This window comes from Thalia democratica, chromosome 8 (genome assembly GCF_965202585.1).
Source record: "Thalia democratica chromosome 8, ktThaDemo2.hap1.1, whole genome shotgun sequence".
Lineage (NCBI taxonomy): Eukaryota > Metazoa > Chordata > Thaliacea > Salpida > Salpidae > Thalia > Thalia democratica.
In genome coordinates, this window is record NC_139172.1 from 55,840,883 (window position 1) to 55,862,680 (window position 21,798).

At 23.3% G+C, this 21,798-nt stretch overlaps 1 protein-coding gene across 1 annotated transcript in view; it reads right to left on the reverse strand.

Annotated features, from left to right (window-relative positions):
- Positions 1–21,798, reverse strand: part of LOC145843324 (dedicator of cytokinesis protein 7-like) — a 105,016-nt gene that overhangs the window by 73,572 nt on the left and 9,646 nt on the right. Inside the window, exons 10-19 of the mRNA XM_082950786.1 lie at positions 18,838–18,929; positions 17,467–17,588; positions 16,640–16,791; positions 15,544–15,708; positions 12,419–12,549; positions 11,680–11,826; positions 11,165–11,306; positions 5,057–5,208; positions 3,751–3,858; positions 1,669–1,835 (exon numbers count right to left, since the gene is read on the reverse strand). Of these exons, the coding sequence (XP_082806912.1) occupies positions 1,669–1,835; positions 3,751–3,858; positions 5,057–5,208; positions 11,165–11,306; positions 11,680–11,826; positions 12,419–12,549; positions 15,544–15,708; positions 16,640–16,791; positions 17,467–17,588; positions 18,838–18,929 (1,378 nt within the window). The remainder of the gene's footprint in view (positions 1–1,668; positions 1,836–3,750; positions 3,859–5,056; positions 5,209–11,164; positions 11,307–11,679; positions 11,827–12,418; positions 12,550–15,543; positions 15,709–16,639; positions 16,792–17,466; positions 17,589–18,837; positions 18,930–21,798) is intronic.

The window sequence follows — 21,798 nt, forward strand, 5'->3', positions numbered from 1 at the left end:
CTTAGCCACGCTTGACTATTTCTAAAAATAGTTGTATAAATTACTATCGATTATTTTTGTGATATTTATACATCCAAACATAGCTTTACTGGTTTTTGTACTAGATATTTATTATAGTTGTATTTTTAAAGTTTTAGAGAACAAATTTATCATTATTGTAGTTTTAAACAGCCAATGTAAACCTTTTAGATATATCAAACTAAACTTAAAGCAGAAAGTGAAGATAATTTATCAAAAAAATTGACTTTTTATGACTTCTAATCAATATACTTGATTTATTATAACCTCAAAGTTTCAAAGTTTAAAGATTTTATCAGTAAAAGTTTAATTTTGAACTTTTACTTAGAAGTTATTTTAAAATAAAAAACTTACTGCTACAACGAAATGTATTTTTTATTTACTTTTATTTTTCTGACTTATAAAGTTGAATCTTTAAAACATAAATTTATCGTAAAATCCAATAGTTTAGCAAACAATTATTTTTTAGATAACTTGCAAATTTTTTTTTGTTTGTAGAAAAGTAAATATAAATTATAAAATTAAAATATTTAATTAAAAACATTAAGTTTTATAATAAATATACATCATTTTTACTAAGTTATGTTTAAATAACTTTCAGCATATACATAGCTTTTTATTGTAATTCCTAGGAAATTCAAAACTTTCACTTATATGTTAGAAAAAAGTGATAAAATAAGTAATTTTTATATTACAAATGTCCTTAAGATTGTGCATTTAATTTTTTTTTAATTTTTTCAATAATAATGTTTTTTTCTTATTGCAATGTTTTCAATGGTTTAATTAATGAACAAAACTACTATTTCTGACACTAAGTTTTTTAGAATCAAAAAACCTAAGCTAACTTTTAAAATTTTAGTTTGGTTTGTAATAGTTCACAGATATATCAAACAAGCATAATAAAATATAATATTTAATATATATAATATATCTCCTTAAACAAGCAACAACAGCTTCTGTAGATCGCAAGTTATAATTGTTTATCAGTCTGAAAATATTATAATTTATAAAACTTCTTCCGTAACCTTAACTTTACGACCATTATATTTATGACTACAACTTAAAAAATTTTAATATAAATATATGTATTAAAAAATGTTAAAAATACTTAATCTGTACTAAGATACTATTAGGATTGAAGCTATATCAGGTTTGCCACTCGTTTTTTCAAAAATGTTTCCAGGTTTTCCAAATTTCTTCCAGGTTTTTAAAAGTACACATTTTTGGGTTTATTTTTAGTTTTAAGTTAATTTCTATTAAAGAAACTGTGTTAAACAGTATAAAAAAACATTGAAAAGATACTGTAAAGTTACTTTAAATGTGTTTTTTAATAAAAAAATGTTTTATGTGACAAAAAATCTTATTTATAATGATAGATTTTTTGTGTCAAATCAAAATTTTACAACTGAAAATGTTAAAATTATTAAAAATTCCAGGTTTTTCTAGGTTTTTTTTTTTAATATCTCAATTCCAGGTTTTTCCATGTTATTTTAGCCTAAATTGTCAAATTCTAGGTTTCCAGGTAAAGTGGCAACCCTGTATATACATAATAAACAATTATATTTATAATAATGATGTTTTACAAAACATATTCAGACAAACAGTTATTATATTTGCAAATTTATATAATAATTTTTTTAATATTCAAACCGTTGTCGTGGTTGCAGTTGGCGGGAGGTCTTGTTATTATGAGGAGCAGCTTGTCGATTGTGACGTGTAGAAACTTGCACAGTGACGTCATACTGGTCTGGGTGGCCACGTGATCGATGCAGGTGAGAAGCTGGTCGGAAAGTTCACCGACTCTGCCGTTGGTCAAACTGAAAAATAATATTTATTTTGTTTTTATACAAGATATTCAACGAAATTTTATATTTTAGTTGTTTTGAATAAAATATTTATTTTGATTTTTATTCAAGATATTTAACGAAATTATATATTTTAGTTGTTTTGAATAAATGCAAAATTTCTTAATGCTAAATTAATTAAATAAATTTTCAATTTTTTTTTATTTATTAATTGGTTTCTAATTTATTTTTTATCTTAAATTATTTTATGTTCAACCTTATTGTTTGTTTCATATTTAAGATTCTTCAATTTTGAGTATAAAATGTTTACACGATACTAAAATGATTTTAATATATATTATTTTTAAAGTTTAAAGGTTTTTTAAGCTAAATAGGTTTATAAGAGCAAAAAATTTTATTATTTCTTTGAATAAAAAAAATTACATGTTATTCATTTTTAATTTGTCTACACGAACTTTTGTCAACCTATTTTTTAAGCAATTAAATACGAATTAAACAAGCTATCAAAAAAACATATTTTATTTAGCAACGTTTAATTGAGTTTTTATATTTTTCTTTTACTTGCACTAAGGTATGATAATTACAATTTTACAGCAAACATTAAATATTTTATCAAATATGGTCAGTTTTACTAGTGGGTGTTTGAATGTTTCTAAAACTAAAATTTAACTTTTTACTGAAGTACTATTTATCATTGGATAAAATAAATATTAAATACTAGTTGTGATTCACAAAAAAACTTATCTTAAAAAGTGTGATAAAGAAGAAAATAAATTACAAATGTCGATAAAGGTTTAATAGTAAAACTATTGTAAATAGAAGTTTATAAAAATAGCTACAAAACTCAAAGAACTTAACTCTATGCTTTATGGTACTTTCTTTGTTTGAAGTTAAATAGTTTTTTATAAGTTGGTTAAACAACATTGAAGTTCTTAAAATGTTATGTTAATTAATCTGTAATACAGTAAAAACTATGGTAGTTGAAAAAAATGAAATAATAGGAAATTTTACCAAAATAGAGTATATTTAAATGAACAATAAACTATTATTTGAACAGTTATAATATGAATTAAATACTAATTATTTAACTGTCATTGTATTTTATACCTGTATTGTTTTTTTTTTAATTATCAAAAAAAAATTGTAAAAAATCACAACACTAATTTAGTTGAATAGTTGTAGAAACAAATTACAATTAAAATACAAGTGTAATTGGATATTAAAAGTTATAAATTTTTGATAGTTCACTTCATTAGTTTTTTTTTAGTTGTTTTATATTTTAGTTATTTTTTTTACTTTAATAAGATTACTATATTAAATTTAAAAATAATTGATGAGAATATATATCTTAAATTTCCTATAAAATATATATAAAACACAGCATGAAATTATTTAACTTCCGTCAAAACAGCTTTACACATCTTTTGTTACGTCACATAATGTTATATTGTGACGTAACAAAAAAGTTCCGCTTATTATACGGATTAAATTAATTCACATGATTTTTTAAATCTGTAATTTTTATATGTAAAAACTTAAGTTTTAAGTTTACATCAATAATATTAACAATATTGTTACAATATTACAATTTAAAGAAAGTAAACTAAAATATTTTTTTGAAAGTAGTAAAGATGAGATAAATAATAATATTATTATTTGTTTTAAAATTATATGATATACCAGCAACTTCAAACTGTTTTAATTTTATTATTTTCAAAGTCTTTAATTTTAACAACATAGCTATTAACTTAAATCAAAAAAAAATTACTAATTTGTAAAATAAATATTAATGTACGTTACAATGTATACTGTAACTATGAACTTTAAACAAGTTTAACCAGTTAAAATTATTCTAATTTAAAGTTGAAAACTATTTTTTTTGTTTTACTAATAAAGTTAATAAAAAATTAAAAGGTATAAAACTAACGTTGAGTTATAAGTGGGACTGGGTTGCTCTAATAAATGGCAAACTTCGAAAAACTTGTTCAAATATTTGTCTTGCATATGGACTGTTGAATTTGCCTTGATCTTCAAACTAGAAAATATATAAAGCATTTAGTAAAAAAATAATTAAACCTAAATTTAAATATTTATTTTTATTGAAAATTTATAAAGTTTAAAGTACTATATTTGAATATTTAAACACATATCTTTTCACTGGCCATAAGTGTTTTACAAAATAGTTTGAGTTTTACAAGACAAAATAATTTGAATGGTTTTGATTCAAAACTATTCCCAGGGTTGCTAAAGTTTTTTTTCTTCCAAGTTTTCTGAATTTCTTCCCAGTATTCTTGCTCATTTTTAGCATGATATTGAACTTTTGTAAAAGATTGTTTTCAGTAGAATAACAATATTGAAAAGATACTTTAAAACAAAGTTAAATGAGTTATTTACTAAAAAAAAAAACATATATATTTATAACACAGGTGTTTTTGTGTCAAAACTTTATTCCGATTAACGGTGTTTCACTGCTCTCAAATAAATTTAAGAACAGATCTACGGAGTCTCATAAAATCTCTAAGAAATTCTTTTTGAGACTCCGTAGATCTGTTCTTAAATTTATTTGAGAGCAGTGAAACGCCGTTAGTCGAAATAAAGTTTTGACACAAAAACATCTGTGGAAAAATCCCGATAAGCTTAGCTTATCAGGATCTCCAGGATTTAACGCCTTTTAACGTTACATCTTATATATCTATAACTAGTTTTATCTTTAGGAAATTTATTCTTACCTAATAGAAATGTTGTTACTTTAAATGTAAAAATAACAAAACTTCAACTTAAATTTCAAGTTTTGTCCACGTTTTTTACAGGTTTTTTTTCAGAATTTCTCAAACTCCAGAATTTTTCAAGTTTTTTTTTGCAAAAGTTGTCATATTCCAGGCTTTTTTGGAAACCGTTATTCTTCATTGAGCTTTATCCCAAGTAGATAATAGTAACTTTAAATTTAATTCAAAAACAAAAAAACAACTTTTTTTTCCAATTTATCCATTTAAAAACAGGCGAATTAAAACAAAACTACATTAAAACTTTCTTTTTAAAACAAACCTGAATACAGGTTTCTTATTATATTGCTATTTAATTCCAGGTAGATTGTCATAATTTTAAACTAAACTAATTATTAAAGAATTAAATCTAAACACAGGTTATTTAATATCAACCGTTTTATACAAATCATACTTTCATAAAGTTTAAATAAAGAAGCTTATGAAATAATAATAAAATACATTTAATACCTGAAAACAGGTTTTTTATTGTCCAACCATTTTATACCAGGTAGGTTGTCGTAGGTCTTCCTGGTCGAGTAATGGGGGGTCGGCATGTCGCAACTGACTGGAATTTGCATTTCTCCCAAGTTCAGTCTCCCGTTTTGTAACAGAGGGACCCACTGTGTAAATACATATTTACAAAATTATCTAATATTTATTTAAATGATTTACTGATTAATATTTACAAAATTATCATACTATATCTAGTTCAGTAGTCATATAACTAATCTGCCATTTGATAAACATAATATTTGAATTTTTTTTTATATAAAACTTTTGCAATAAAGTTGTTTATATTTTGATTCTCCAAAGTTCTATTTCTTTTTCGATTATAGAGGGAGCCACGTTTTAACTTTTATTTAATATTTAATAATTACAAACATATATTTTAAAATTTACAATATCTCGCAGTTTGTTTAACAAGCATAGAATCTAGCTTTTAAAACAAATAAAAATGATTTTTTATACCCTTTTAATCGGTTATAATCTTTTTAATTGAATGTTAAGGCCATAAGAGAGCGATTCTTCTTTTTAATATGTCTGATGTTTGACACGCAAAACTAAACTACCTTTTACCGTTATAAAAAGTTTAAAGTAATTTTCGAGTATTATCTAAGTTAGAAATTTCAATAGGTTTTTTATTCAAACTAAAAAAGAGAAAACAGACTACTTCACTAAAAATATTTCTCTTCCTTCAGTTTTAAAGCAGTTGTTTTAAAAAATTCTCACAGAACTCTTGAATAAATTTGAACAAATTGTGGGAAACACATTTTTTATTTGTTGTTAAATATTTCTAATAAAAAACAATCTCTATTTGCACACCTCTATTTAATATAAAACAACAAAAAACGAGTTTTTATGGTCATAATTTTTTTTTTGAATCCACTACTTTTAAATTGTAATATTAAAAAGAACATTTCATAAAAACTTAAAGTGAATTGCTTTAAAAATTAAGGAAGTGATGGTGTTTAGTGGAGAATTCAAAATTCCAAAAAAAATTGGCAATGAAAAATTGTATCTTTGTATTGACCATTTCTAACAAAACTGGTTAATTTAATTTAATTTTTTTGTTTTATAAAAAGTATTTTAAAGAATACACTATGTGCTTTAAAATTACTTTTTCTTAAATATTTCTCCCCCATGGCCTTAAGTTGATAGTTTTGTAATAAATTCTATAATTACATGACTAGTTTACTTTAAAAGAATATCAAAACAATTCTAACAGAAAAATAAACTTAGTTTCACTTTTATTCATATAAACTTGTTTTAGGCTAAATAAAATAAGAATTCCGTATAGATCTTTCAAAACTGTATGTTAAATTTCCTTTAATTACCTTGTTTTTAACTTACAGCGCTTTGATTTAACAAATGGCGACTAAACTTTTATGGAGTATTGTTCTTTTATTCATGACATGTATACAAAAAACATTAATGAAACAGTTTTTTTTTGAAGTAACTAAACTTAGCATATACCAGCATCATAGATACATGATTACAAGTATTAGATTTATACTTGACACACTAAGATATAAATTAAAGTTATCAATTTTATTATTGCAAATAATTGTATTCTCAACAAATAAATTATTTTAAGTACATAGCTTAAAGTTAAGGTACAATTTATATTATAAGACTCAATTTAAAGGTACACTTTAAAAATATTCTCAAGCATACTTATAAACAAATTAGTTTTTTATACTCAATTTTTATTTATGTAATTTTAACTTCAAGCTTAGTAAAGAAAAAACTATAAGTTCGATGGGAAAACTATTATTTATTGCGTTTAAAATCATTAACTGTCACTTATTTGATAAACGACTTGATATACTACCAGATAATCACTAATAATCACTTTAGAGAAATTATTTACAACTTTTTAAAATTTAATTTCATAAAACTTGATCAACTTAAAAAGCTTTTTTTAATGTCTAGTGTTTTATAATAGATGATCATTCTTTTTGTTTTGAAACTTTGCTTTTATGTTTAACAAAAAATACTAAACTGAGAAAAACAAAGAATAAGGCGTATAAGAATAAGGGAACTTGAGTTGTTTGTAAAAGTTTTTGTAAGTAAAATATTGTAAAAAAGTTACAAAAGTTTACTTTCTGTTTATGAATATTGCTTTTATAAAGAACGTAAATTTATTAAGGTTAAAAATATACTTAGAGTAAGTCAAATGAGTTTGTATAAACCCAACTAAGTATTTTTAACAAAAGTATTTGAATTTTTAATATTTTATAATAAATAAATTATTTTCGTTTTAGAATTTTACTTTTATGTATTCCAAAAAATTTTTTAATTAAGAAACACAAAGAATAAGTTATGTGGGTTTGTACGAACTTAATTTGCTTGTGAAAGTTTTTTTAAATAACATTTCGTTAAATAAGTTGCACAAGTTTTTTGTTTGTTAGTATCGCTGTTAAATAGAACATAAATTTAATAAGCTTTAAAAAAATACAAAGAATAAGTCATATGAGTTTATGTGAACTTAACTTGCACACTTAACAAGAGTATTAGCGTATTAACATATCCAGTATGCATTAAATTGTTAATATCTTAATATCAAAATTTTTATTTTAGCGTTTTTATCAATTTGCTAGGTTGAATAAACTATTTATCACAGCTTTTAAATACTTTACAACCTTTATAAATAAGTATTACAACATTGACAGTGATGTTAACTCAATTAACCCTTAAAAAATAAAAATTAATATATACTATGAGTTTAAATATATTTAGTTATAACTTGAATTACCACAAACGAATATAAACTCAGTTAGATTTAAAAACTTTATTTTTAAGATTTTTTAAATTATAATATGTCAAAATAAACGTTTAATTACTTCACTTACTTCCGAATTATATAATTTTGCTCGTAGTTTTAATAACAACATATAAACATTATTCTATTTGTTAGTATTTATATTAGTTGTTTTTTGTGTGACTGTTATTTATCAATGTTATTCTATTTACAGAAAAAATTATATAAGTACATAAATATTCGAAAAAAATATTTAATTATACAAATCCAACATCTTTTACATCTAATGGAAAAAGTATATTAAAATTATGAAGATATAAAAACAACCATAGTTTTGAAAACATTATTTGTTGAAGAAAACAAAAGAGTATGATTTTGTTTTCTTTAAACAAAAATTAAACATCTTGTTTTATGGTTCAATTTTAAACAATAGAAAAGTTACATAACCAAAGAGTTAACATTTTATTATTATTAGGTTCACACAAACCCATTATTAATTTCTATATATAACAAAAACATCAGTTTTAATAACATTTTTAAGTCTTGATTAGTCAAATAACGTTGATCATTTGTTACAAAATCAATCAACAAGCTAAATATTAAACTCTTAATTATACTTAATGAGTATTAAACATTTAATAACAAACTGATTAAGTAGCATTAAAATCTCAGACTGTTGATGTATAAGATTTAATAGTACGTGTAAGTATTTTAATTTTAATTTTTCACTTTGTTAATTTTTTAAAAATTAATGTCTATTCAATTTAAAATAAACTCAAATAGCTTGATGGAGAATTTGTTTTTATTTTTTATTTTGAATTACAATATGTCAAAATAAACTTTCTATTACTTTCCTAATTTCCTCGTTATATAACAGTAATAAGAATTGTTTTTTAACTTTTTTATTCAATAAACTTAACTTGTTTACAAATAGGAATATTTAAATTAATTTTAAAACCAAAGCGTTTATTTTATTATTATTAATCTTATTTAAAAATTACATACCTTTATTTATTATAGAAATACTAATATCAAATATAACAGTTTATTTCAAAACATTTTACATTTAATCAAAAGTCATAGTTTTTAATTTTATATACATACAATAAAAATAAAAGAGGTTTCAAATTACTTTTTTTGCGAGTGCAAAGTATACATAAAAGAATTTAAAAAAACAAACATTGATAAAAGATAAAATATTATTTTTTATCTATAAACATGTTAAGAGTTTTTCCGAGTAAATCATGTGAAAATTATTAAATATTTTGTTTATTTTGTAAATAATATATTTTTTGTTTTTGTTTAAATACATGAAAATTTGTCACTTTATATATGTTTGTTTTATGGTGAAAAATACAGAAAACTTAACAAGTTCAAGTTTATTTATGGGGGACATAATTTTTATCTGTTTACATGAAAATTAAATTAAATTTGGTAATATAAAACAAATAAAGAAGCAAAATATAAGCTATTTATATTGCTTAACTGTAAAAACCAACTAACTTTATTTAATATATGTTATGTCGTGTTCATAAAGTATAAATAAAATCTAACATAAAAACTTCAGACCGTACAAATTAAAAATAAACAAAATTTAAAACTCTCTCAAATATTGTTTCTATAAAGTTTCAATTAAATGCCAATTGTAAAAGTTCTTACCTTGATCTAATTGAAGATTTATATTGATAGTAAAATGTTTCGTTTTATTTCAAACTTGATCATTCTTGTAATTTGCTTAAAAAAGAAAATACAACCAAGAAAGATTATTGTTGTTTATAGATAACATGGATACTCCTTAACCAAAACATAATAGAATGTGTGATTAAGTTTTTTAGGTTAATAAATTTCATTTATTAATAAATTAACTAACTTTATTTCCACAAATAAAATGTTATAGAATTCTATCGAAAAAAAAGTGATGTTCAAGGAAAAATTGAAGTTAAATAAATGTAAACGTTTAATTGTAATTAATTGGTTGAAAAAATAAATTCAAGCGATTTTTAAATAATGTTTTTTGTAGACTTGCAGAAAAGTTTAAATAAATTTAAAACCCATGTAAAAGCAGCACAATACAAACTTCTTTCAACTTTGAAAACAGTTATATTTTAATTAAAAATTGTGTAAATACAACTTTTTAATCACAATGAATTAAAACCACAGCGATTAAAAAATACATGATTTTGTAACATTAAAAACAGTACGACTGATTGTAGATTAATAATGATGCTTTTGTTAACAATCAGATTGAAATTTTAAAAATAAATAATATTCTTTTGTGAATGTTTACTTTTCAATTTAATCTTTTTAACAACTATTTAAGAAAAGAATAAAATTGACAAACTTTTACGTTTTGACAATTTACCAATTTAATGGAGATAGTAAAAAACATTTTATAAATGTCTAAACAAACATTGATTTGGTTCATTTTATAATTGCCAAACAATTGTTTATTATTTAATTAACAATTAATTGACCATATCGAAACGCATCATTGAAAATATGTCTAAGTTTTTTTTTAATAAATTTTTAAGAACAAAGTAAGAACTTTCGAACATGTTTTATTTTTAAATATTTTATTACTTCATTTTACTATATTATTTACTGCCAGAATAAAAACAATTATTTGTTAAAAACACAAAATTAAGACTTCAATATCCATGATTTACTACAATTATTTAAGAAAATAACTAATTAGTTAGTACAATTTAATTTGTTAATAAACAGTTTATGATATTATAGTACAATTTAATTTGTTAATAAACAGTTTATAATATTATAGTACAATTTAATAACTTAGTACAAGTCTTAATCTTACAAGCATTAAAAATAAAACTCTTTCTATAACTGATCAAAGTTTAATTGTATATTTATTATATTATATAAAACATACCTACTTTTTTGTTAGATAACCTACATAAAAACTAAAAAAAAACATTGTAAGATATTATTTAATAACATAAAAATTAATAAAATATAAGTCATGTACTTTAAGACTTATTGGTTCATTTACAAATAAACAAAACTAAAGATTGTTTTAAGTTTCACATATCCATAAAACAAAGTACGATTTTGTTTATATTAAAACTAATAAAATATCCAATATTATCATATGTTATACGTTGAACTAGCACGATGTAAGTAGAAATGTTATAAGTGTAAAGCAGGTTATTAATAGAAAAAACTACAAAAATATATTAAAAAAAACTAATAGAATACCCACAAGTGTTCAATAGTATGTTTTTATTTCCATATTTATTTGTACAACTTATACAGTAAAATTAAGATGATTTGTTATAATAAAATTTCAAACTAACGGAATAACCAATAGGGGTTTCTAAAGGTTGATTTTCGTATTTCCTAGTGCAACTAATATGGCAAAAAGTGAAGAATAAATGATGATGATTTGTTATTTTGTGAGGCAACTGTATCTTTACTTCCTCATTGAAATCTGGAGACCTGTAAAATAATTGTATGACAGCAACATAGTTTGCTTATGGATGCTTATTGTGATACTTTCAGCTAGTTTCAAAAAAGGTTTCTTAATTTTTCTCAATGTGGTATTCTAAATTAAAACTTTTATCGTACCAATTTTATTTTAAAAAAGGGAAGTATAGCATATTAAGTTTTCTCTTAGCTTGAGAACCACCTGATCTAAAAAACATAACAAGTACATGTATCAGTTGTGCGCGAAACACAACTTTTTCTGAATTCAATAGTATTATGAGCATAAAACAAAATTATTATGATGTATAAGAAAAGTATAAGCTTTTTCATTGATATAGTATATTTATCAAACTAAAAATAAACGCAATGTTAAATTAATACTAACTTGTTGTGATAAGTAACAGATGTATATGCTTCTTCGTTGAAATCAGGCATGTAAGCTTTCCCGTATATTATTCTCAACGGTCTGCTGTTGTCTTCACAGCTCAACACTTGGACCTTCACACTAATGTTCCTCGAATGGTGGTTTGATCTGAAAAAATATACTACAGTTACAAATGTGTTACCAGGTATAAATAATAACTCTATAAACGACAAATAACAAATCTTAAGTAAGTGACTGTGTAAGTAGTATTTTTCACAATGTTTTGTATCCGTAAGTAATGTAAACTAATAAGGAATTTAATTTAATAAACAGTTATTATAATAATTAATAAAAAACTTTAATGAATAAGGTGTAAAGTAGTGAATTGTGGGTAAGTATCTTTGATAGGTTATAGAAAGTTGTTAGTAACATTTAGACTTCACATAATAACTTACTTTTCTGTGAGGGAGTGACAGACATGGGGTATAAGTACAACGTGTTAAAGCAATTCGTACGATGATAGGAACAAGAGTAAATATCATTATTTATTTATTACTTTTTATGCTGTAAAATTAACACTCATAGGGTATACGTATAATGTATTATGAACAAAACAAGTATAAAAATCAAGGTGGACCCAAATATGCCCTTAAAACTCTTCGGGTAAACATAAAGTGTATTACGTACATTTGAGGGTCACTTGTATCTACGAATTCCATAATAATATGTGATATAACAAAATGTACATCAGAAGTCTTACCTAGCAGTGAAGTTCACACTCATCGGGTACACGTAAAGTGTGTTGTGGACATTGGTGTACGGGTCACTAGTTTCCACAAATTCCATGACTTCTCGGACGCATCTGGCCCGTTGGTCCGGATACGGCGCCACCTAGCGGTTAAAATTTCTTATTAGTTGCAATGTAGACGTAATTAATCTTAATAATTTACTGATGTTTTTGGAAAATTTTGTCCAGGTTTTCAAAATTTACTCAAGGTTTCTAAAAGTACGAGTTATAGGGTCTTTTATAAAAAAAAAATTAAGTTTGAGGTAGAAAACTGTGTTAAATAGTATAACGACATTTAAAAGATATCTTAAAGCTTCTTTAAATGTGTTTTTAGGTAAAAAAAATCTTGATGATGACAATAAAATTTTATTCAAATGATAGATTTTTCGTGCTGAATCGAAATTTTACTACTGAACACGTAAAAATTGTCAAATTCCAGGTTTTTCCAGGTTTCCAGGTTTTTTGGCAACCATGATTTCAGAAGGTATTGGGTGAGAATAAAAGGTGTTTTTTTTTTGAATAAGTACAAAAACTTAATTATAAACTATCACTGACTAACATCAACAAATCTAAATAAAAACAGTGTACAAAAAAAGTGTAAATAGATTATAATAAAACGTTAAACCTTTTTGACCAAAATTTGACCATTTCAAGCGTTAAAAGTTTGTATTCAACCAACAAAGATGATAAATTAAATTTTAATAATTAACATCCAATAATCAAAACTATAAAAACAAAAAACATAATAAACTGATTAACTTTCAATAGATCAGAAGTAGAAGCTACAAAAACAATAATATCAATAAAAAACTATTTAATAATTACTAAAAATCAATAAAAAATTTTACCTCTGAGAAATTACTGGCAACCTCGCATGGCGGAATGTTTTCACTAAACTGGAGGTACAAGAAGGTACAAATAATAAAATAAATTATCTTTTTGAACAGTTAATTACCAATTACGAAAATATTAAAATTAAAAAAAAAACAATAACAATCTATCAGTAAGTCTTAATAGCAGTTTATGTAGTATATACGTTCCATTTAAATCAAAAACTTTACCATGTAAATAAAACTTATTCATTAAAAAACTAATAAAAACTACAAAATATTTTACTTTGAACAGATAACTAGTAACAGCATCAGTTGATTTTCAATTAACAATGTAGAACTACAAACAAATAATGTATTAACAACAAATAATAAATCGTAAGTAAGTGACTGTTTAAGTAGTATTTTTCACAATGTTTTGTATCCGTTAGTAATACAAACTAATATGGAAAGTACTTGGTTAAATAGAAAGCTATTAAGATAATCAATTAATAAATTTTCAACAAATCTGATGTAACAGTAAAGGAGGAGTTTTTTCAAACATTTAAATATCTATGGTTATTTTAATTTTTTTATTTGAAACAAACATATTTGAAACTATTATTATAATAATGAAATTATAATATATTAGTACCTTCAGTAAATCACTAGTGACTGTATACGGTGGTAATTTTTCACTTAATGTCCATCGTCATTTTAATAAAAAATATTAATAAATACAACAAAAAGTATAATATTAAACCTTCAACAAGTCTGACGTCACAGTATATGGAGGTAACTTCTCGCAAATTTGTATGTCCATGGTAATTTAAATAATCAATATTAATAAATAACAAAATAAATAATAATACCTTAAGTAAGTCTGACGTCATAGTATATGGGGGTAACTTCTCGCAAATTTGTATGTCCATGGTAATTTTGATAATAAATATTAATAAATTACAAAATAAATATCAATACCTTAAGTAAGTCTGACGTCACAGTATATGGAGGTAACTTCTCGCAAATTTGTATGTCCATGGTAATTTAAATAATCAATATTAATAAATAACAAAATAAATAATAATACCTTAAGTAAGTCTGACGTCATAGTATATGGGGGTAACTTCTCGCAAATTTGTATGTCCATGGTAATTTTGATAATAAATATTAATAAATTACAAAATAAATATCAATACCTTAAGTAAGTCTGACGTCATAGTATATGGGGGTAACTTCTCGCAAATTTGTATGTCCATGGTAATTTAAATAATCAATATTAATAAATTACAAAATAAATATCAATACCTTAAGTAAGTCTGACGTCACAGTATATGGGGGTAATTTCTCGCAAATTTGTATGTCCATGGTAATTTTAATAATAAACATTAATAAATAACAAAACAAATATTAATACCTTAAGTAAGTCTGACGTCACAGTATATGGAGGTAACTTCTCGCAAATTTGTATGTCCATGGTAATTTTAATAATAAATATTAATAAATAACAAAACAAATATTAATACCTTAAGTAAGTCTGACGTCACAGTATATGGAGGTAACTTCTCGCAAATTTGTATGTCCATGGTAATTTTAATAATAAATATTAATAAATAACAAAATAAATAATAATACCTTAAGTAAGTCTGACGTCACAGTGTATGGGGGTAATTTCTCGCAAATTTGTATGTCCATGGTAATTATAATAATAAATATTAATAGATAACAAAACAAATATTAATACCTTAAGTAAGTCTGACGTCACAGTATATGGAGGTAACTTCTCGCAAATTTGTATGTCCATGGTAATTTAAATAATCAATATTAATAAATAACAAAATAAATAATAATACCTTAAGTAAGTCTGACGTCATAGTATATGGGGGTAACTTCTCGCAAATTTGTATGTCCATGGTAATTTTAATAATAAATATTAATAAATTACAAAATAAATATCAATACCTTAAGTAAGTCTGACGTCACAGTATATGGGGGTAATTTCTCGCAAATTTGTATGTCCATGGTAATTTTAATAATAAACATTAATAAATAACAAAACAAATATTAATACCTTAAGTAAGTCTGACGTCACAGTATATTGAGGTAACTTCTCGCAAATTTGTATGTCCATGGTAATTTTAATAATAAATATTAATAAATAACAAAATAAATAATAATACCTTAAGTAAGTCTGACGTCACAGTGTATGGGGGTAATTTCTCGCAAATTTGTATGTCCATGGTAATTATAATAATAAATATTAATAGATAACAAAATAAATAATAATACCTTAAGTAAGTCTGACGTCACAGTATATGGGGGTAATTTCTCGCAAATTTGTATGTCCATTGTCATTTTTATTTTCAATTCCTTCAGTTTCTTGCTCGTGCTTCCGTTTTTCTTCATTTCCCAAATCAACTTCATCATTTCCTCTTCCGTTATCTTGTCGCTGTCCTGTGTTGACGTCATAAACATTGTTATTGTGATGTCATTAAAAAATCATTGTAAGGTAAGAAATATAAGGTGTGACTTAATAAGTATTTATCTAAGATGTTATAATTAAATTTTTTTTTTCAATAATTTTGCATTAATGAAAAAAAAGTCTACTAAGTTTTAGTTATAAAAAAATTAAATTAAAGTTAAATAATTATGAGTTTAGAAATAAATATGTAGTTTGTTTTTTTTTATAACTACCCTTCTTAATGTCATAAAGAAAAGTCTCAAGTTTTTATTTAGTATTTTTGTTTCTGTTTTTTTTTTTTAGTTTGAGATCTAAAAGTACAAATAAAAAGTTTAGTTTAAAACAAATCAAGTATAATATGTTTTTTAGTATAATATTTTGTTACCAAAAGTTTTTTTTATTAACTGAAGCTGTTTCGATTTCTTTTTTGTTCATCGCATCATATTTGAGCTTTTCACAAAAAAACCAAAGACTAGATTTTAAATAGTTTAATTTAAAATATATTGAATAAAAGCTATTTTTCAAGTTAAAGTAAGTTTATGAATGTTTTTTATAAAAAAGAGATTACATTTTAACTAGATTTATGTAAAAATATATTGAAAGAAAGCAATTTGTAGAGTGAAAGTGATTTTTTCAAGTTTAAGATAGTTTATAAATGTTTTTCTGCGAATAAAAGAGATCAATTTAGTTTCATCTAAACACAAACTTTAATAGATTATCCAAAACAATTGCAAATCATATTTACTTTTTTGGAATTTTTTTTAAACATTTTAGATCAGGTAGTATTACAAATTGATTTATTTTTTAGTTGAAGTTTATTATTGTTTAAATTAAAAAAAAAATTTAATTTTAATTTAATCAAACGTCCACACAAACAACAAATAGCATGCTACTAACTTGCTTACAAAATGTTAATTCAAATACTTGTCTGTAAAACAGTTGCAATTTGACGCTGAAAGATTTCACACTTCCGCTAGATGTCGCCGGAGAGGATGCTTCGGAAAGACTCCTCTGCGACGATCCCAAAGACTGGAGCGATTTTCTCCTGTCTTCTTTCGAACTCTCCGGGGATTCTTCTGTGGATTAAATTTTATTATAACTCAACAAAATAAATGTTTTAATAATTTGATTTTTTTCATAAACCAACTTGTATTGTTTAAACATCAAGAACATATTTGCAGGGTTAAATGTACTTTTTTCAACTTTCGGTTATTTTAAATTCAAGGATTATTCTGTACGCTTTTTTAAAACAAATAAGCAGCTTGTGTTTAAGTTGATATTTTATGTAAACTGTTTTTGTTTTTATTTTTCCAACAAGGTGTACTGAAGATCTTTTTATTTTAGTACAAGTGAGTTGTATATCTTATCAGTTTTACAATCACTAACCAGACTGCCCACTATTCTTTCTGCTTCATAGATTCACACTTAATTTATTATATTAAATTTAAAAAAAATAACGCGACTTCTCACTATTCTTTCTGCTTCATAGATTTACACTTCAATTAATTATATTAATTTTTTTTTAATAACGTGATTTTTCACTATTCTTTCTGCTTAATAAATTTACTTTTATATTTATTATATTTTTTTTTAACCAACGCGATTGTTAACTATTCTTTATGCTTCATAGATTCACACTTAACTTATTGTATTTTTTTTTTTTTAAACTAACGCGATTGTTCACTATTCTCTCTGCTTCATAGATTCACACTTAATTTATTGTAAATATTTATTTTTATAAAAAAACTAACGCGATTGTTCGCTATTCTTTCTACTACTTCTGAGCTCGTCAGCTTCACCGATTACCTTTTTAATTTCAATTGAAGTCCAAGCAAAAGCCATTCTGTACTGTCCCAAATTATTGCAGTGCCATCTGGGATAAAACATAAATAATTAGACAATTTATGTCATTATATTTTTATCTAACATTTATTTTTTCCAAGCAAAAGCCATTCTGTATTGTCCCAAGTTATTGCAGTGCCATCTAAAATTATATTTACAAAATACTAGTTTTTTTATATGTTTGTATTTATATTTATTTTTTACAAGCAATTGCCGTTCTGTACCGCCCTAAATTGTTGCCATCTAGCAAAATACAGATTATATTATATTATATAATTAATTATATTCAGATTATCAATATAGTTTCAGATTATATTTAACTAACAGGTAACTTTACCGTCAAAGGTTGTTACACTGACATCCGTAAAAATATAAATCTATATTATTTTATACAGTTTATATTATTATTCAAAACTGTTGTTGCAAAGGTATATTATAACAACATAATAAATTTAAAAAGGTAAAAAACGAACAACAGTAAATTCTTGCAAGATACTTTTTTATTCTTTAATCTTAGTTTTACTTAAACTATCAGTATTTAATACAACTGATTCTCAAATAGTTTAAAAGTAGTAACCACTTACATTTTTTCATGCCAGAGTGCAACATAAAAAACAAACTAAAATGTATTTATTTATTTTTAGAAGTATATTTTTACCAACTAGCATTCGACTAAACATTTTAAAAACTTCCGAGAATTCAATATTTTTTTTAAGATTATCTCAAATAGAAGTTACAAATAAAATTAACTAAACTCTGCGGGCAGAATTAATTAGAAATTTTAACAGATGCTTCTAAATCAAACTAAGCATTTGCTTAGTTTTGCTTTATTTGTAAAATAATACATAAATTTATATAGTTTGTTAATTACTAATTTACAAAACAACCTATAAATATTCTAACATTGCAAACTGAAGTATAACATGGAAAATATTTAACAAATTAACAAAAAGAACGTTTACAAAAATGTTTTCACAAAGCATTTTCTTTTTATTTTTCCTGACTTTCTTAGTGCTGTACATTTTCATTTAATTTTATTAATTATTACCATGTTTAACCAAGCTTATAAACCATATAGTTATGTACACATTAATAGTTAATAAACAAAACTTCTACAAACTTGGCATCATTTTTAGGTTTTTCACTGGTTTTCTAAAATATTATATTTTCATAAATGTTTTTAATTTATGTTGTTCAAATTATATAAAAATTGTTAACAAACATTTTAAGCAGTATTAACGAAAAAGTACAGACAGAGATATAAATTTAGTTTAACAAACTTGGCATTATTTTTTGCTTTTTCCCTGATTTTTTCCGTGGCATCCTCTCGATACGGTTCGCTGCAGTCTGCAATCTCGCCCTGCTGCAATGTCTGCAAAAAATGATAAAATTTGCTGCAACGAAAAGTATTTGTCACGTGACAATAATCTTAGATGGCGGGAAAGTTGAAAATAAGGTTTTCGTTGAAGAAAGTTTGCGAAGCATAAGAACATGATGTTCCAAGAAATATAAGTTTATAGCTATGCATGTAAAATACACTTGCTTTTTATTTATTTGATCAATAACAAAACTGTTTTGTTTTTTTTTCTCAGAACTACGTTTTATTTCTGATAAATGGTTCAATGCAAAAGTTCAAATTCAGTAATTTTTAAAAAATTGCGTGTAAAAATTATAAAAAACAATTTTAATTCGATTAGATAAATAAAGGTTGTCTCAATTTTATATTTCACTACAGCAGATGAAACATAAAAGTTGTGATAAAAACCTCTTCAAAAAACAAAACATATTTCGAGTGGTACTTGAATGTACCAGCAAAAAGGCGAATAAAACCATTTAAGTATTGGCGCTACAACGATTTTTATATTTTGAATATTCAGTTGCAATACTTTGAATTTAAAAAATACTACATAACAATCACTCTGCTTACATAATGCTAAATGCTATTTGCCATTAGAAAAATCCGAATAAAAACATTTAAGTTTTGGCGCTACAATGATATTTATATTTTGAATATTCAGTTACAATACTTTGAATTTAAAAAATACTACATAACAATTACTCTGCTTACATAATACTAAATGCTATTTGCCATTAAAAAAACCCGAATAAAAACATTTAAGTTTTGGCGCTACAATGATATTTACACATTTTGAATGTTCAGTTACAATACTGAGTTTTCGAAAAAATATTACATAATAATTACTCTGAAATTAGTCGAATGCTAAATATTGTTTGTCATAAATAAAAATCGGAATAAAAGATTGAAGTTTTGGAGCTTTATTTATATTTACAGTAACATTTTGAGCTTAATTTATATAAAAAAGGGATTTTTTTAATTTAAAATAATACAAAATATATTTAGAATTATTTTTTATACTATTTGCTATAAACAAAAAAGCGAAATTAAAAATACTTTTGTGCTCTAATGATATTTATATTAGATTTTTTTTTGAATATTTACAATACATAATTTAAAACTGCACAAGTTAACAAAAACATTTATCAAAAAATATTCCGATGCAGAAAATTCAGAGGTTTGTATTAATTATAAACTTTTAATTCCAATGTCATAAAAAATATAAATATTTTTAGAATAACTAAAAATTATATACCGCAAATGTACAAATAAAGTACTTTTTTTTTTTAAATTAAATCTGTTCATTATTGGATTTTTAAAAACGCTTACTTTTATAGTAAATTTCTAACTACACTATATTTTTTTTACAAATTTAGTTTCTAAACTGCAACTTTTTTAATATACACTGATTAAATGAATTAAATTTAAATGTAAAAACTTCAAGTACAATCGGGTTTTACGAGGACATTTAGTTTTTAATTTTAGAATTTAATTTTACTTATCAACCCTAATTGATATTTTTAGAAAATATAATTTACTAATTTTAATGATATTATGGCGTTTTAAAATCTTGATTATTAACTTAAATCATAATTGGTTCTAATAACAATTATCATTTTAATTTTCGCATTACAAAACTAAATCATTTTGCTACAAAACAGTATTTGTATTTAATTCAAAACTATAAGTGGTTTTAATGGAGTTTTGATATTAAATTTTATTAATTTTTTTGTTTTTTTCAAATAAATAAACTTTTTCAAATGTCAATGCTAACTAGATGAATGAATTTTGCTAGACACCTCATAAAAAATGCATTTAAATTTGCACTCTGGGGGAAATATAATATATGTGGTCGGTTATAAATCATTTACAAATAAAATAAATGTTGAAATGGTTTTAAAAATTTCAAGTATTTATTAAATATTTGTTAAAAAGTGGTTTGTGTTTTTTTTTTCTACTAGTTTCATTTAAATTCAACACTTTTTGGTTCCTGATGGAAAAGATTGAAATATATGTATAGTTAAAAAAAGTTCTACCAAAATATCAACTAAAACTAAAATAAATAATTTCAACTAAAATTTGAATCTAGGAACAATAAAACATACTTAGTTGGTTGTAGTTTTTTATCAAAAATTTTTAAAACATGAAAAAAAAATTAATAAAGGCTATTTAATTGTTTTAAAAAATTTAAGTAAGAATTTTCCAAAACATCATTTAAAATGTGGTGACTAATAAATTTTCATTTGAAGAATCAAAAATATATACAATTTGTTAAAAACCATTATTACAGTTAAAACTTGTAAAAAAAAAACTTACAAAATTTTACAGATAGCTTCTTGAAAAAACTTCATATTTACTAGTTTCATTAAAAATTAAATACTTTTTCACCAGGTAAAATATATCAATTCTTGAATTTGTTTTACTAGAGTTTACTTTTTAGTTAAGTTTTTGGTTAAAACGAACAATTCACGTTTTTTAAAATATTTAAATGATAATTAAATATATAAACTTAGCACAAGTTAATTAAAAAGAAGGGTTTTATTTAAGATACTTAACAAACAATAGTAGTTTTATAAACAATTTTACTAACTAACTACATTTAATATTTAAGTCTTTTAAAACTTATTGTGGTAAAGGTTTTCTAAAATGCTGAGTCAACTTTTTAAATGCTGAATATTTAAAATACTAATGAAAGTTTAGAACTTTATTTTAATAGTAACTTTTCTAAAATAAAGATTTATGCGTACTAGTTATGAAGTATGTTAAAGAAACATATAAAATATTATTATTTTATTATTGTAACAAATAAATATTAAAAGTGGTTTCATATTTTCAAATAGTATAATTGCTATAGTAGTATAAATTCAAATTACTATTTAAAATG